Below are 17864 nucleotides of genomic sequence, written 5' to 3'. Positions count from 1 at the left end.
TGGAATTACCTCAGAAAACGCGGACACTTAAAAGGTAAAGCACGACCCCCAGCCCCCCCGTGCCCGGTCACCTGCACCACCCCAAGTATATTTCAGATCTGTGGGAAACACTGGATCTTCACGTTAAAAAAGGATTTTCTTTATCACGTTCTTGGCTTGTGTAGTGAGACACATCTATGGAGCTACTTCAGTACCAAATCCCAAGAGACAGACGAACAACAAAGAGCAGGAATCTTGTTTTAGACCCAAAACTGTATAATTTATAATGAACAGAACATTTTAGGAACTATGGTTTGATTTTAAAATGTTTACTGACTGTGTTTAAAGTCAAAACTGAATAGCCCGTAGCTTTATGGCGACGCAACGCTGCAGATTAATATTAGTGTTCACAATGTGACCTCTGCTATCAATCTTCTCATCTAACTCTATTCTAATAAGTGCATTTCCCAGAAATGTCAAACTATTTACTGCTTCTGGCTAAACTCCTGACATGTCTGTCATCGCCAGAGGCGGAAAGTCAGGGAATGAGACAGTCATCACACATTACAACAGAGGAGTATAATGATGCTAGACACTGACTGTGATAGCTTTCTTGCCGTACTTTAATTTTTTTTTAAATGTTTGTTGATTGTTATGTGTTCACTTGAGATGGAAATAAGCTTTTAGCCATGCATTTAGTTTCTTCTCTTTTTGCGATTAATGCATTTTTAAGCATGGTCCTTTCTCAATCAAGATATAATATAACCTATATTTTACGTCTCAAAATTAATTACTGGACCATAAATTAGATTTCCTAAGCACCATCGTCTGTGATTCTACAGTCTACACGCTCCACTGCGTACTGAATTTACATTTGCACTTTAGCGGCACTCACCAAGGTTTTCTCCTCCCCATACGTCCATCATCATGTCATACTTTCCCAGCAGCTCAAAGTAGTCCTTATCCATGACAAAAAGACCTCCTGCAATCATTGGAGTCCTGCAGGGGCAGAGGGCAGATGGATGGAGAAAAGAGATTAGTAGTGGGGCGGAAGCTGGCAGACAAAAATGAGTCTGCTGTTGAAAATCCCTTCAATGGCTGTGCGATAGAGTCAGTCTTACTTTATGGGGGCTATGGGGTTGCCTTGTCTGGCTCGTCTCTGCTCGAGAGTCATGTAGTCCCATTTAAACACCAAATTCCAGTCGAAACCTGCACACACACACACACACACACACACACACACACACACACACACACACACACACACACACACACACACACACACACACACACACACACACACACACACACACACACACACACACACACACACACACACACACACACACACACACACACACACACACACACACACACACACACACACACACACACACACACACACACACACACACAATGGACAACACTATTATTTGGGATAAAGTAGCACACAGCTGGTTATATAATTAGATCTGGCAGGTTCAGATCAGTTGACTGGATACAGCAGCAGTTGCCTGACATGTACAATATGTGTTCATGTGTCAGCACAGAGAGAGAAATCAAAGGATGGGATATGACAGTGACTTAAACATTATTTTAAATGGGCCAAAGTACATTACATATGAGGTTTATCTCTCAAAAGGTTTGCTAACATTTGATAATAGGTCAATTTCTTTCGGCTTCTACCAAACAACCACAACATCTGCACTAGCTCCACTTTAACATGAAGGTAGCAACTAAATGAAGGTGGCCGTTACGTTGATTAAAATCATACATTTCTCTAAATTTGAGGTAGACAACATAACAAAATGTATGACATATATAGACATTTTTACACATTTAAAATGTGGAATTTACCCATCTTTCCCCAAACTATACCAACATTACAGGCTCAGGATTCAGTATGCAGTGTGGAGAAAACAGTTTATCTCCAGAAGGCGTTAAACTAAACATGCAGGATGTTTACTTAGCGGAAGTGTTTGTCTTGTGTGTGTGTCTCTGAAAACAGTTTATGAAGTAGCACACAGGATGCCAAGACACCAACAGGTAGTAATGCTGCTATTACCAAACAACAAGGTCTGTGTGTGTGTACAGTATGTGTGTGTGAGTTAAAGTAACCCTGCTTGTGTACTGTACCTCCTTTTAGATCAGCCGAGGCTCCTACGTACTGGAAGTTGTCCATGTTGATGACATCGATGATAGGAGAAACTACTCTGCTTTTGTCCTGAGGGTGGAGAAGTATACATCATTGAAACTTTTCAGCTCTGGACAAACTTACAATGAGAATAACAGGAAATGTGTCTGGTTAATAAATAAATAAAGTCAAAGTATACCAGGTTTTGTGTAGTGCAGAAGTAAATATGACTCATATGTTTGGTTTACTTTATATATTTAGTTTATCAGAGAACTGCAAGGAAAGCAGCTCTGTCTTCTCGACTTTAGATCACTCCCCCAGAGTCACATCATACAGGAGTTTAGAGAAAGGAGGATTTCTCAAGTGGCCAAAATGGCAATTCCCAGAAACAAGCCTCAAAGTACAGAGAGAGAATGTATTTATTTTGTGTTGAAACCTTTTGATATGACACATGAGGCTTCACCCACACAGATGCATTCTTCCTTATTTTCAGTTTTACTTCGAGTGATTCATCATTTAGAAGTGCAGAAAAGCAAAGTCAATTACTTTGACAGCAAATAGCTTTTTTATTTGGCTCCACGCGTTTTTTAACTAGGGAAGGACAAAACACAGCGTTTGGGAGTATCAAACACAGGATCAGACTTTCTTCAGTCATATCAGATAAATATTTAAAGAAACTCCATCAAAGAGTCCCACTTCAGACCGACATTACTATTCATCAAGAAACTCTGAAAGTCATTACTCTCAATGCTGGTCTCCTGGTCATTCCACCAGTTAACAAAAAATCAGTTGTCTTCAGAGCATTTGCCTACCGTGCCCCTTATCTCTGGAATGGCCTTCCATTAAACATTAAAGAAGCACGGTCAGTTGAAATCTTTAAATCAAGACTGAAAACCTACCTTTATTCATTACATTACTGCCTTCCCTAAAATTCAGCCTGGCTTATCACCTTTTAACATTTATTCAACATTGATGTTTTTAATGTGGTTGTTTCTCTTTTAATTTGTATTATTGTAAATTGATTGATTGCTGTATGTTCTGTATTAACTGTAAAGTGTATTGGGACCATGCTTCATGATGATTCTGCACTTTGAACAAAAATTGATTGAAAAAATTTGATTGATAGTTTTGCTGCTATATAGGCTTAGATTTTCGGGGGACACCTTACTTCTTTCTTCCCTCTCTCTGTACCTGTCTACCCTCATGTTCCAAATAACCCACCTTCCCCAAAATGTATTTTTGGTGTCTGTCTATGCCGTGATACTGAGTCAGGGCTGTGGCTGATGCTGTGGACCTGCGCCCTGGATCCAGAGTCTGGCCGTTCCTGTTGCTGTGGTCCTGCCTGATGCCCACCTTACTACTTCTTTGATGGCTGCCATAGGATTGCTGACATCCACCTGGACCCATCGTCTTCTTAGTTAGACACATTCTTTCTCCAGCATTTTGGACTACCTTTGTTGCAAATGTATTATCTCTTTAATTTAAACACGACATTACTACACTTCTGTCCGTCCTGGGAGAGGGATCCCTCCTCTGTTGCTCTTCCCGAGGTTTCTGCCTTTTTCCCCCCGTAACTCTGGGCTTTTATAGGAAGTTTTTCTTTGTACGATGTGAGGGTCCGAGGACAGAGGGTGTCGTATTCATTCTGTAAAGTCCACTGAAACAAATGTAAAATGTGTGATATTGGGCTATATAAATAAACTTTGATTGATTACTAAAAGACTTCAGTTGAATGGAAATACAACTGTGACTTTATGTTTATTCTGTTTGAGGATGTTCATTGTAGGATACTCTTTCCTGATCAAATGAACCTGGTAGAAAACTGTATCGACTCCACAAACCTGACTGTCATTGCCATCGTGATAAGACGTAATGATATTCTGCCAACTTACAGAGGGATCTCATTCTGCACTCTGAACGAGGATTACACTTTCTTCTTTAAGATCACAAATATTTCATCTACTGGCTCACCGGCTTATAGTCTTTCTAAAACGACTTAAAAATGACATTTTAATCTTTATAGAAAAAACACGTTTTAACATGAACAGATCAAAAAGTGGAAATGTGATTTTTTTTGGGAGCTGTGAAGTGGTGCTTTTATACTGAAAGAGTCCAAACATTCCTGTGTTATTGAAGTCATGCGCTCCTTGTTTTTCACATGAATGTTAACAAGACACTGACTGCAGGCTCCAGGATGCTGCTGATCTCTGACCTCTATGTGAAAAAGCTAATTCCCCTACAAATATTAATAAAACTGAGCCCCTGGAGTCCCATGGGGTCATATTTTTGTTATCTTGCAGGCACAGGTTAATTAATGTGTGCAGAAAATAAAAGAATATGACCTTACGGGACTCAAGTGGCTTCTTAGGATAACATTATCAACATCATTTCCTGAGCACTGAGATACAGCACATCATTATAACAGAGTCATTTTGATTTGTTTGGTGGCGATTAATAAGAATGAATATTTTAGTTGATGCTTTACTTGAATATATAAGTTGAGTACTAATGTATTTTATCCTCACTTTCACTTTTTAATGAAGCCTGACAAGTGTGTTGAGAGAAAGAAGGATACCTGATTTCTAGGCTGCATGTTGACTGTAACACACATCTATTGTCTGTCATCATTTTCTGTTTAACTGGATTTAGTCATCTTTTACTTAGTGTATAAGTGAGAAAGAGAGAGGCCCCATCCAACAGTAATTATGAGCTGGATTGAAATTAATGATGCTTTTTGTATTTGTATGCTTCATAGATGCCCTTTGTTTGTGTGTGTGTGTGTGTGTGTGTGTGTGTGTGTGTGTGTGTGTGTGTGTGTGTGTGTGTGTGTGTGTGTGTGTGTGTGTGTGTGTGTGTGTGTGTGTGTGTGTGTGTGTTCGTCTTTACCTCAGCCACTCTCTCCAGCAGTGGCTCCAGCCAGTGGTCATTACATTCACAGTGAGAGTCCAAGAAGGTGAGGACTGGTGCCACAGCGGCGTCTGCACCGCGGACCCTCGAACGCATCAGTCCTGAGGGAAACATGAGTCACGAAAACACATTTAACAAGAGGTGAATCAATGCATTCATTCAATTACTGTTCCTTGTAATTAAATAAATCATTGCTCATTTATTCGTCTCACCTTCTCTGCGGTCGTTTCTCAACACGCGTATTTTTTCTATTTTTCCCAGGAGCGCTCCATCCTCCGCTGAAACACACACAAAGCAGACATTGCATTTATTTCACCCTTAAGCAGCTTTAACTCCATTATTCATTTATTCTTCAGCTATGCAATTCTGACTTAACCGTACCATCGTTTGGTGCAATAACGATTTAACTGTGCAACAATCTGGTTTACTTGAGCACTTACAGTATACTGCACTTCAACTCAATACTTGTTTTTATTCTTTTTTCTATTTTGAACACACTTAATCATAGATCACATTTTCATCTTTATTATGACTTACACTGTTGCTATATATTTTGTTTACATATATAAATATATTTTTTTATTGTATTTATTATTGTATATTGACTTTTAATTACACATCATTTGGTAATACTTAGTTCTATTTCCTATAATTTCTTTATACTTGTATATCATTATAGTGTGATGGGAGCAACTGTAGCTCAAACCAATTTCAACCACCCAAGGATCAATAAAGTATTTCTGTTTCTACATTGATCTCACTGGGTTTCGTTCTGTGTGTGTGTGTGTGTGTGTGTGTGTGTGTGTGTGTGTGTGTGTGTGTGTGTGTGTGTGTGTGTGTGTGTGTGTGTGTGTGTCTCACGGTTATCACTGTAGTCGTCAACCAGAATGATTTCTTTGACCAAGTGAGCAGGGCTTTTCTTCAGGACACTAATCAGGGAAGAAGAGGGAGTTTATGTGAAGATTAAATATATTAAGAAAGAAAAAAACTCAAAAGTGGACACACACGAATCATTCACCGACCTGACCACGGTCCTCAGCAGAGCAGAGCGAGCTTCATTGTGGAAAGTGATGACTACGCTGGAGGCGGGCAGTTCAGACTTCCATTGTTTATGTCTGCAACTGCACACACAAAAAAAACCATCAAAATGTGTTTAAAAAGATGGACATCGAACAGCATAATTGCCTTCATGTGTACAAATGCACACATGCACTCCTACGCACATGGAGCCCACAGCCGAATGTGTGAACAAAGCTGTGAGCTGGAACCGCTCCTAAACAGATTCTGAATACACAAACACAATAAATAGGATTTAGTACCACACACACACACACACACGGAGTTATGTTCTACTAAATCTGGGATTGTCAGTGCGTTTTGCATACCATAGGACAATATACCCATGAGACTGTGTGTGTGTGTGTGTGTGTGTGTGTGTGTGTGTGTGTGTGTGTGTGTGTGTGTGTGTGTGTGTGTGTGTGTGTGTGTGTGTGTGTGTGTGTGAAGATGCTTCATGAGACAAGGAGCCACGTGGAGGGTGAAGAAATCACGTTGTCTTGCCCTGTCCTTGTATATATGAACGTCACACAAGCAGATCTCTGGGTGGGCAGAAAGAATCCAGAATCCAGCTCTAGAAAATTAACCTTCACCTTCAATTTAAAAGACTAAGAGAGGTTGGCCTTGGAGGCTTAAACACAAACCAGATGTACAGACTGTATAGTACATAGGTACAGTACATAAAGAATGACAGTTCCCACCGATATTGTATATCTGTGTGCATGGTGCGTGTACGGTTCTTCAGTCCCTGAGTCTATTGATGGGTTATTGAGTGTTGCAGGCCGCCCCCCACATTCACATAAAAAAATGTCACTCAGAGACACACATAAGTCAGGAAGAGGCCTAAAATGAATTGAAAGAAGAAAAGAAATGTCTAAAAAAGACTCACAACGATTACAAATGGGTGCAATGCAGCTGCAAAAGGACCCACGAAAGGCTAACAAGTACTAGGCTAAATAATCACAAAAAGACACAAAACAACCACCAAGAGGCACAGAATGACTACAAGGACACAAAAACAACACAGGCAAACCATAAGCAGACCATAACAACTACAAAGAGACACTAAGCAACAAAAAAGAGAGCCAAATTGTTAACAAAGGAACCAAATATATACAAAAAGGGCCAAAACAACCACGGACAGAACCTTAACAACGACATTACACAAAACAATGAAAAACACCAAACTAAATTATATTTAAAAAGATGCAGAAATAGAATCCCAACAACTGTAAAGTATTGCTCCTATAAAGCAAAGTTTGTGGGCGTTTGAATGACTCTGTCCTGGGGCACTTTCAGAGAAGCTCTGGATTTTAAACTTTAGATTATGTCAAAATGCAGCAACATCCATCTTGTATCGACATCCTCCAGTATGTTTGCACTGCTGGTGTGTAATATAAAGCTGTAGAGGGAGCATACAAGTTATTTTGATACTGTGCTGAAAGCTCTGACGAGGCCTCTTAAAATGGGCTGCTTTTCTTCTGGAAAACCTTCACATCAGTGCTGCTGCATGCTGTGCGAGTGTCACATCACGGCCAGATCAATATGAGACACATCCTGATCTTTTAGTAGGCTAATTGCTCTAGCTGTCTAATTTGGGTAAATATATCAGTGAGGCCAGACAACTGCCTTTATAGAAATAGACTTTATATCACACAGTGTGCATCGAGATTGATCTGCAGGAATACACCAGTGACTGAAAATGATGTCATACTGTCACGAGCCAAGTGTTGCATGTTCACTTATTGTGTTCAACATTGATTTACAGCTTCATTTAAAACTCACTGAGCCCTACAAGGCTATGTTTTCTGCTCCATTTGAGGTCAAATGTTATTCATAAAAATAATAAGAAAATAGCAACAAAAACTACATTAAGATCAGTGATAAGGGATAGGCATTTCAAGTCAATCGTTTCACAGAACTTCAAAAGGGATTCATTCATTTTAAAGGTTTTTAATGAACTAATTGTATTTATTTTTGCTTACGTGTCTTTTTTTTGTATCCTATTTAGTTAGTTTCTATATTGGTTTTGCCAGCCATTTAATAAATCACTTTGTACAAGAGTTTCAGGGCATATCCTGATCAGCATGTATGCGTTCAATACATTTTGTAAAGATCATTTAAACAAGTTGAAATACAGCCTTGGTTCATAAATGTTTGTTTTCCTCTTTAGAGCAGGTTGAGGCAAAGAAAACAAAAGCCAGTTACAGTGAGGAGGAGGAGGAGGAGGAGGAGGAGGAGGAGGAGGAGGAGGAGGAGGAGGAGGAGGAGGAGGAGGAGGATGAAGAACATGTCCTCGCTGTAAGGGGCTGAGTGTGTTTTGGAGCGTCTGGATCTACAGGTGAGTTGACACAATGACTCACGCGCCAAACTTCAGTCTGGATTGGCTAAATTCCCCAGCTGGAAATAATAATGTATGTAGTAACACTGTATCAAATATTAAACTCTCCGTGATGTCACCCATAGTCGCTGTAAAGCTAGTTTCTGGTGGAATTAAGACCATTAGGCTGTAAAAATGTTAATTTCCACTGTTAAGATCTGACTGTTTTTACAGAATTTTATCACCGAGGTCCCTTAAATGCTCAAGTCACTATCTGAGGGCCTGCAGTTTGTGGCACTTCTGCTTGGTAATAAGACAATACCAGGTCTTTTCCAAAGGAGTATTCTTAAAGCGAAACACTGCTTCAGTGGTTACTTACAATGACACTCTACAACCGTAAACCATTTTTGACATTCTTTCAATGTATTTATGATTTATTAAAAGATCATAATGTGGAATTACAAGACAAACTGGAGAAAGTAGGAGCTGTGGCATGTGATAGCAGAAACCACGTGTTTTACATAGCAGACAGCTTAAAGGCTGAACCGTTTTGACATAAGTTTTACAAGGACTGAAGTAGCATCATGGATTAATATAGCAAGACAATTTGGCAGACATAAGAATCAAGCCAACTCAAACACAATAAAGTTTTAATGAAGTAATCCCATACATATGGCTGTATGGGTTATTTCTGCCTCCTGGTTCATTTAACAAGCAGAACAATCGACAGTGGTTTCTGGAGGTTTGTGTTATGAATAGAGCAGACATTGCGGGTCTGCTCTGCAGTGACTTCCTGATTTCGTCTGATAGACCACAATAGAGGGAGTTTCCAAGAGATCTTATCCAGTCTGGTAATAATTAGCCAAAGCGATAGATAGCAAGGGACAGTATGTACACACATAATTACACATTCAGCAGTGGTTGCGTTGGTGAGGGTGGATGGTTTGGTCAGAAGGCAATTACCTCAACAGTGGTATTGTGAGTATATTGTAGGGTTGATTTTGCAGGATTTAACAAAGTACATAAACAATGGGAATTTAGATAAATAACTGTCTGTAATGTGGATAATTGTGGGTAAATGCCAAACATAAAACAGTCCGGTAAATTCAGAAAAGGAGATCATTTGATTGATTTGTATGTCTGTAAGACGTTGCTTTTGTCGGGACCCCCTTGAAAACGAGATCTCAAGTGGTTTATCCTAATAAATACATTTCTCTCTCTATATATATATATACACTTTACTGTGACGCAGCCTTTAAACATCTGTGAAATGTATTATGAAATTCAAAATGTACGACAATATCTCGTCTCGTATCACAGTATCAAAATAACATGAATATATTTTCCCACCCCTGACAGTTTGTGTAAGAGTAAGATACGTACTGGTCATGTCTGGTGTCAGGCACGGCTCTGTCCATACGGAGTTTGTCGCTCTCCACCTGGTTGAACTTGTTCCGGGCGTACGGATCCTGACCCGGTCGCACCACTGTGGCTCCAACGTACAGATCCTGGTCAAAGTCCTGCCAGCGCACCTTACCTGGGAACACACAGAAGCATTAAACACACTGAATAAAACAATTATCTAGTTTGAATACATGTCCAAAGACGTTGGATGAATTGGTTTTTTTGTTCTTTGTCACATTTTGGATTTAACTGGATAGTGGAAAGACCCAAAAATGTGTAAAAACTAAAGATATTTTGATATTTAAAATAACATTTGGAAAGCTGGAGCGGTAACAGGATTGATTTATACACATTTTTATTCAAGTATTAACAATGTTGGTCTGGATGAAGAACAAATATGCCTCTATTATAGTGACGGTCGAGAAAGGGGAAGACAGAGGGAATGACACTCAGCAGATGGTCCAAGGCCGGATTCAAACCCGGTGGTCCGTGTTTCTACTTTCAAATAAACAACCAATGAACACATCATTGTTCCTCACGGTTTTAATAAGAAACACATTCACAATACAACTCTTTGGTAAAATACACATTACATAATCCCCCCAAAAAAGGGCTGCCACAAAACATAAGGTTTTAACCTTCTTGAAAAGGCAAAACATTTGTCTCAGAAATAATTAGGATTATACATCAGACAGAATATGAAATGTAGGCAGCAGCCCGCCTGGTGCTAGAATCCTTCACGACTGACAGGAAGGAAGCCTCGCCGCTCCAAGCTGCTGCCTGACAGCGGCAACACGGCAGTGAGCAAAGCTGACATAAGACTTGTGATGCTTATATGAGAAACTGTGCAGCATTCAGAACACAGGGCCAAAATTACCGTGGCAAAGCCAGACAAATATCAAAAGTATTATACACTGTACTAATTTAATCCAACTGAATAAAGTAATGTACTGCAGTCTAAAAATAAAAGTTTGGAAAACAGTTTTACCCCCTCACACACACACACACCCAAACGGAGCACATTGTGTCTGTCCGACCAGATTAAGAAGATCATTGCGCACTAAACAGAGAAAGTTGTCATGTTTAATTTCACAGTTTATCTCCGACTACAGAGACACAGACACACACGAATAATAATGCAACTCATTAGCCGGGTGCAGCTGCTATGCTAATGACTTGCGTTTAGCATATGGCAGCGTGAGATTACACTATCCCTCAGTATGGATGCCTGTGAGTATGACAGACAGACAGACAGACACAGACAGACAGACAGACAGACACAGACACAGACAGACAGACAGACACACAGACAGACACACAGACAGACACACAGACAGACAGACACAGACACACAGACAGACAGACAGACACACAGACAGTCAGACAGACAGACAGACACACAGACACACAGACACACAGACACACAGACAGACAGACAGACAGACAGACAGACACACAGACACACAGACACACAGACACACAGACACACAGACACACAGACAGTGAGAGGTGGAGCCTGACGAGCAGAACAGTCTTCGCTGACAGCATGTGAATGTGTCTGGCATGCTAATTAGCTGTAAATCACAATGCTGATTTGCCTGAGACTGTACCACGGTGCCTCCGAGACACTGCTGTACGTGACTGTGAGATGTCCTTGCTGATATCTCTGTTAAGTGGCAGCAAGTAATTAATGGGGCGAAATTAATGTTTCAACTTCTCACTTTGGGAATATTTAGCTTAGGCTTTAAAAGTCTTTATCACACACTTGTTCAATCTCCTTTTCCTTGTTTGCTAAACCACAGAAAGCAGATTAAGTGTTCAATTTCTCAGTGGGATTAATACAATAGATTTTCAAACACTCTCTAGCATGTAAAAATGTCCAGACCCAGTTGGTGGTTTGATTTTGTGTTTTGATTTTCCAACCGCAGCTGCTGACCACTTGTTGTTGTTACTGTCCTGTTTCCAACCCACAGTTACCAGCATGCAGCGGTGGAAAGTAACTGAGCAGCCTCAAACAATTACTGTACTTAAATACAGTTTAAGGTACCGCCTTACTTAGTATTACTATTTTATGCTACTTTATACAGGCTACTGTACATCTCAGAGGCAAATACAGCAGCCTACTTTTCACTTCACTACATGTGTTTTTGATCTAAGTGACTTGCATATTCAGATTAATCACACAAAATAGAATCAACAAATACATTATGGTATATTGTCATACGTTTCTATAATTTTAAACTAAGTATCATTGGGTTTTGGACCAATGCTTTAACTGTGAAGTTGCCCTTTTGGGTTATGAGGTTCCAGCATATTCAGACTTGCTTGCTTCATATCCTCTCCCCTCTCTCTGACGTGCAGTTTCAAATGTGTTTAAACAAATTATAAATATTTGGATTTCTGACACAGACTATCTGAGACATTTTATTTTTATTTTTTAAATCGAGCATAACCCAACCCTTAGGAAATCATCGCGACTATCCAGGGCTTACAATGAAGAAGGTTGGTCACAAGACCTAAAAGTGACACTTCAATAATCAGCGAGGAAAAAACCTGCAAACTTCATTCACATGTGGCCCTGCTCTAAAAAAAAAAGCTAATAAGCAGACCTTTGGTGTTTTGTTATGTCGAGCTTGTATTTCAAAGAGGGTTCGGTAACTCAACAGCATTCATGATTCAAGGGAAAATATATTTATATATTCAGTGTCTAATACTAAACCATGTTTAGTGAACTTCTGCTGAGTAAAAATTACAACAGCCTTTAAAAAGAAAGCACTCTGACAAAATCAGTTTGTCAAATATTGATTGTGATGAGATTTTGCTTACTACGTTTAAATGTTTTAAAATGAAGATTTGAGAATATTTTTATTTGGGGCCGCAATTGAATTGTCTAAAGCAGGGCCTCTAGAAATTAGAGATGCATTCTTATTCTGGGGACTATTGACTATTCATTTAGTTTTATTTTTCACTTTCAGTCTCCTACTTCTTTGTTTCTTTTACACTACTTTCCTTCCTCTCGTCTTCTCATGTGCGTTGTGAGGGTTGCTGCGGTTCTCTGCCTGGTGTCATTGTAATTGCGTAGAGTCACCCTGAAGTTGAAATGCCTCCACTTCAACATTCAAATTGGATTCCACTTCCACTGCTGGATCAGATAAGAGAGTGTGTGTTCTGCTTTCACAAGTCACAGGGTTATGAGGGAGGGGTGGCTGCAGCCCCAGACGAGAGCTGAATAAAAATCGATGCTCAGAAGCTGCTTCTGCTGCGACTGTTGGACTATGAGACAATGATTCTCAAAGTCTCAGTTTGCGGCGAGATTAAATTAGGTACTTGAATTATTTTCAACTGCTTCTACAATTCACATTTGCAGCACTGGTGAATTGTCTTCTCGTTCCCATGGTTATTTAAACATGGTAAGGTGAAGGAGGCGGAGGCTGTTCTTGCCCTATAAAACTAAGCCACTATGTCACCAAGTTTCAAAAGGAAATGGTTTTGGTTGTGGGGGCATGATGTGTCTTTCTGGATACATAACTGTGGTGTACAGCGTTAACCAAGCACATGCTTTACATCTGGGATGTATTTGTCCTTTTCCTTTATTATAATCATGAACAGAGGCAATGAGACACTGAACTCTCTCCAGATCCTGAAGGACATCTTTTTCAGATATCCGGGTTATAAATATGATTACAATGAGATACTTAATACCTTTTTGTTAAAACAGAAAGATAAATAGCTTATCCAGTGTTGAGGCATGGAGTGATTGAAATGCATGATGGGTAGTGAAGTTTCCTACCTGGCGGCAGAGTCTCCAGGCCGTTCTTGTCATCAGATGTGTGAGCTTTGCTCTTACTGGACGTGTCACTGGAGCCCCATTCATCCTGAAAAAACATACACATATTAGCCTGGATACACACCATTTAATCTGATAATAAATAAACATTCAGCAGGTGAGAGACACTTGATCCAACACACAGAGAAATCTGTTGTTTTAGGATGATGTACTGTTTTATGAAGATTAGCACGCTATGACAAAACCAGCTCGAAGTAAACCTGTGTTTTTTCTTCAGGATGATTCCTCATTGTTTCACTTCATAAAAATTAAAACCATGTGAGACCAGAGTTGGCCTCAGCCGACTCCACTCGAGTTAAATCCATTTAGGCAACAAGACGTCCAAGTTGAACATCAAAGCGAGTTCTGGCGAAACACTGAATGATAAATCAATTCACTCATGCTTCATCAGCTCATTGAGTCATCCACAGCCAGATAATCAGAGTGAACAGATTTTCTTGTTTTATTGACGGAAATCTGACATGTGTGGTTTGATAGAATCAAGGCAAGGCGGGGTGATCAAATGTCTCAATAATTTCATCAACTACATTGATGATATTGTAGGGTTCACCATTGATGTTTTCAGAAAACATTTCCATTATGTGATTTTCTTTAAAAAACATCATCCTTAATCAGCATTACTGTGGATATAATGACTAATGGGGGAACAGATTATCATAGAGCAGCTTTACTTTATCAGGAATAGACAACACTAAAGGGCATATTACCATATCCAAAACCTGAATCTTGTCTCAAATTAGAATCAAGTTTATTGCCAAGTGAGTTTACACAGAGGAATTTGCTTTGGAGTATAATTGTGCATTCATAAAAGAGGAATAATATAATATTTTCAAAAGATTTACAAGATTTACCGTGAAAACTATTGTAATGTTTACAGGATAAAAAGCAAATGTGTAAAGAATATGACAAATTACTGTGAAAAATGTGCAGTAAATCAGAATCTTAAATCACAACTTTTATTTTAAATGCACTTATTGCCCAGGCCTTTGGAAAAATCATCCATTCATTCAGTCACTCTTTCATGTCTTTGTTTCATTGCCACCTTTCCATTAACCAGGTCATTCATTCATCCAGTCCACCGGTGCATTTAGAAACACAGTTCAAGCATTCAGTGTCTAGAATTGGACCAATGGAAGAGCCATCCCTCCGTGTGTCCATTAAAAGCCACTGGATCGATACACAGGGAGTCACAGTCACTAGCGCCACTCATTCCCTCTCCTGTCCGTTGCCCTTCACTTCAGAAAACTATTTTCCAACCTTATTATTTGCTCTGCAGTTACCTTTCACCTTCAGCCTCTCCTCATAGCTTTATTGATCTGTTTTCTTTCAGGACAGCCAATGAAGGGGTGACATCAGAGACTACCACAAACACTGCTCAACAGGTAAAACTATACTGAGAGAAGCTTTCACGGGTAAAAAAAAAAGGGTTTTCACAAAATGTAATCATGCTTTGTTTTTTTTAAAGGCCTTTGCACTTACTAACAACTGCTGTTGGTTTATACGAATAGCACATTTTACCAGCCTTTACATTTATCTACAGTGAATAGTGCATCAATCCTACGGCTGAAACACCCACAACCTCTATAAAAATATAACCTACATAAAATCAATTTCTTTATGTTTATGACAGCTGAGTGTGTGAACAGTCAGATGGTAATAGTCAGTGTAGGAAGAAAGCTGGCAGTATACCTGCTGCAGAAACACAGTTTGACAGGCTCTGAGGGAAAAACAGGACACGTTTTCAACTGAAATAAAGCTCCAAATTGGCTTCAGACTTTTGCTACGGGGGCTGTTTTGTCTTTCTGACGCTTTATGCTCAACTCCTCAAACTGAAATGTTTGTTGGGTTTCCTTTTTGAGCTGGTGATAAAAAAGGGTTCACCTTTACCGCTGATCAGATGGAGAAAATAAACCAGAGGAAACCTTTTTCCCTGCTCTATACAGTCACTTGAAGCAAGTATACTCACATTTAAATGCACTGACAAATTCCACAGTGGTGTGATTTTGTGAAATTTTGCCAGTTGTAAGTATATCACAAACACGATTTTAAGACCCTTAAGCGGCTAATGAGCGTGTTTATCCATCAAGTTGATTATATCTGTCATGTCTTCTATCTCTTCTGAGCCTCATTAAGCTTCCTCTGTACCTTTACATGCCTGGCTGCCTCACGATCCACAGTTCAGTTCTTCTTTTGATACATTAATAGTTGTATCTAGAAAACAGTGTTATGGTAAATGTATGTCTCATTAGAAAATACTGCAGAGCATGCAACTCATGTGCAGATTACTGCAAAGTAGACCTTGGAAACTTTACAAAGAAAACAGGTCTGTCCCCACCACTATAAAACCAGGCCTGCAGCTCTGAAGAACAGACGGCCGTAAATAATCATGGTTTCATTTATGCTTTTACAACGAGGCAAATTAGTTTTCAAAATATAGCGCAGCCCTTAACTCAGTAGGGCCAAAGCGGCGTTGTGTACAACAGACCTTTCCTTAAAATCCTGTAAATAAAGCCAATGTGGAAGTAATAATGTTAACAACTGCCCATTAGGGCTATACGGTGCATTGGGAATCTGTGTCTCAACAGGGCATCATACCATTGTTTGCCACACACAGCCAGTCAGCGATGTGTGGTGTAGTACCACATGTTATGGAATAGATAACTCAACCTGCTGACAGTCTGCTGACAGTCTGCTGACGGATCTTTGATAGGTATGACAGTTTAAGAAGCTGTTCTCTGTTACAATGAATTCATAATATTTCAATGAAATACAGCTGACTGTACAAGCAGCTGTTGACCATCCATGGGCACCCTGCACACGACTAACCTTTCTTGTCTCAATAGTAATACAACGTTTTTTTAAAGTATATTTTTGGTAATAATGTTAATAAGTTAAATTAAATTTAGGAATTTAAAATCAGTCTCCCATGCCTTTGCCAGGCTTGTGTACCCCCCAACACACTTTTGAAGAGCCAGTGGTGAGAACATATCAGCAAGTACTTTATCCTACTCTTTTAACTGCAGTAATTCATCAATAAACAGTTGTATAAATACAGAGACAAAATGGGAACTAAACATTGTGAAAAAGGGAAAGAAGACTCAAATGTGTTTTTTTTAAAAGTAATGAAAGTACAGTTCTCCAGCTGCATCTGTGCTCCTTCCTTCCCATCTAATCCCCCTGTGATTTATGGGAGTTGCAGTCCATCACAGATAGCATTGGGAGATGAGAACAATGCTCTGCGCGTGATTGATCAACAAATGGTTGCTATAAATATGACTTATCGCTGATTGAAACATCATTTTAAGGGTAAGTATAGAGCAGATGTTTGGAGAGCTATTTTTATAACTCACATGAATGGCTTTGGAAACCTCTTAGTGATAATGGCCCAGGCTTTTATCTGCCTGGCCCCCAAACACAAACAAGATTGATTAAAACTGTGCACACACAAAAGGACATCTAACCACAGGAGACAACAACGGAAAAACGACTGGCCCGATTTTCATTGAAATTTGTACCAGGGTGTATCATGAGCCAAAGAGGAATCCATTACATTCTGGAGTGGATCCAAATCACTCATTTCACTTTTGTTAACATTGCAATTGTGTGGTGTGGCTGAAAAATCTAAATCAACAGGAACAGAGATCAATGTGTTGTTTAAACTTCCTGAGGCATAAAGTACAATAAAGCCTCTTTGTAGCGTCCATGTTGTTTCCATATCACAACTTCAGTCTCATAAACACACCAAAATCCTAAGAACAACTTCCCAACTCGAGATGGATCATATGAGGAGCACATGGATGCACCATTGTCCTGGCGCAGGTCTGTTTCAGGTTGTTACAGTGCGGTGGATGAGAGGATTGATACCACTTTGTACGATAAATATGAGGCTAGAGCCAGCAGCTAGTTAGCTTAGCTTATCTGGCTCTGTACATGTAGTCAAGGTTTTTCTAACCCTCTTTCTGCCCTTCCCTTACTGCATCTTTTCTCTTCCTCCATGTGTCTGTCTTTTGTTTTTATGTCTGTCTTTCACACTTTCTGTCCTCACTTTGGCAGCCGTTGGCTTAGTCTGTCATTTGACAGATGGTCATGACACATAGAGGCAAAAAGACGCTCTTCATACACACATTGAATTAAAAAAGAAGACACACACACACAAACACACTCAGCTCATTCAGAGGAGGACAGTTGAGGCGTCTGTCACTGTGGTGTTAAGCCAG

At 39.6% G+C, this 17864-nt stretch overlaps 1 protein-coding gene across 2 annotated transcripts in view; it reads right to left on the bottom strand.

The window, feature by feature from the left end:
* The window catches only part of galnt2 (UDP-N-acetyl-alpha-D-galactosamine:polypeptide N-acetylgalactosaminyltransferase 2), a 53077-nt gene that overhangs the window by 9527 nt on the left and 25686 nt on the right, over positions 1–17864 (bottom strand). For both annotated transcript variants that reach the window (XM_063881039.1, XM_063881040.1), the window contains exons 2-10: positions 13591–13675; positions 9780–9933; positions 6043–6141; positions 5882–5949; positions 5233–5298; positions 5000–5121; positions 2116–2203; positions 1101–1188; positions 875–978 (exon numbers count right to left, since the gene is read on the bottom strand). In XM_063881039.1, the coding sequence (XP_063737109.1) occupies positions 875–978; positions 1101–1188; positions 2116–2203; positions 5000–5121; positions 5233–5298; positions 5882–5949; positions 6043–6141; positions 9780–9933; positions 13591–13675 (874 nt within the window). The remainder of the gene's footprint in view (positions 1–874; positions 979–1100; positions 1189–2115; positions 2204–4999; positions 5122–5232; positions 5299–5881; positions 5950–6042; positions 6142–9779; positions 9934–13590; positions 13676–17864) is intronic.

The sequence above is a fragment of the Eleginops maclovinus genome, chromosome 4 (genome assembly GCF_036324505.1).
Source record: "Eleginops maclovinus isolate JMC-PN-2008 ecotype Puerto Natales chromosome 4, JC_Emac_rtc_rv5, whole genome shotgun sequence".
Classification (NCBI taxonomy): domain Eukaryota; kingdom Metazoa; phylum Chordata; class Actinopteri; order Perciformes; family Eleginopidae; genus Eleginops; species Eleginops maclovinus.
Note: the sequence above shows the minus strand (reverse complement) of the source record. Positions and strands in the feature narration are given on the sequence as shown.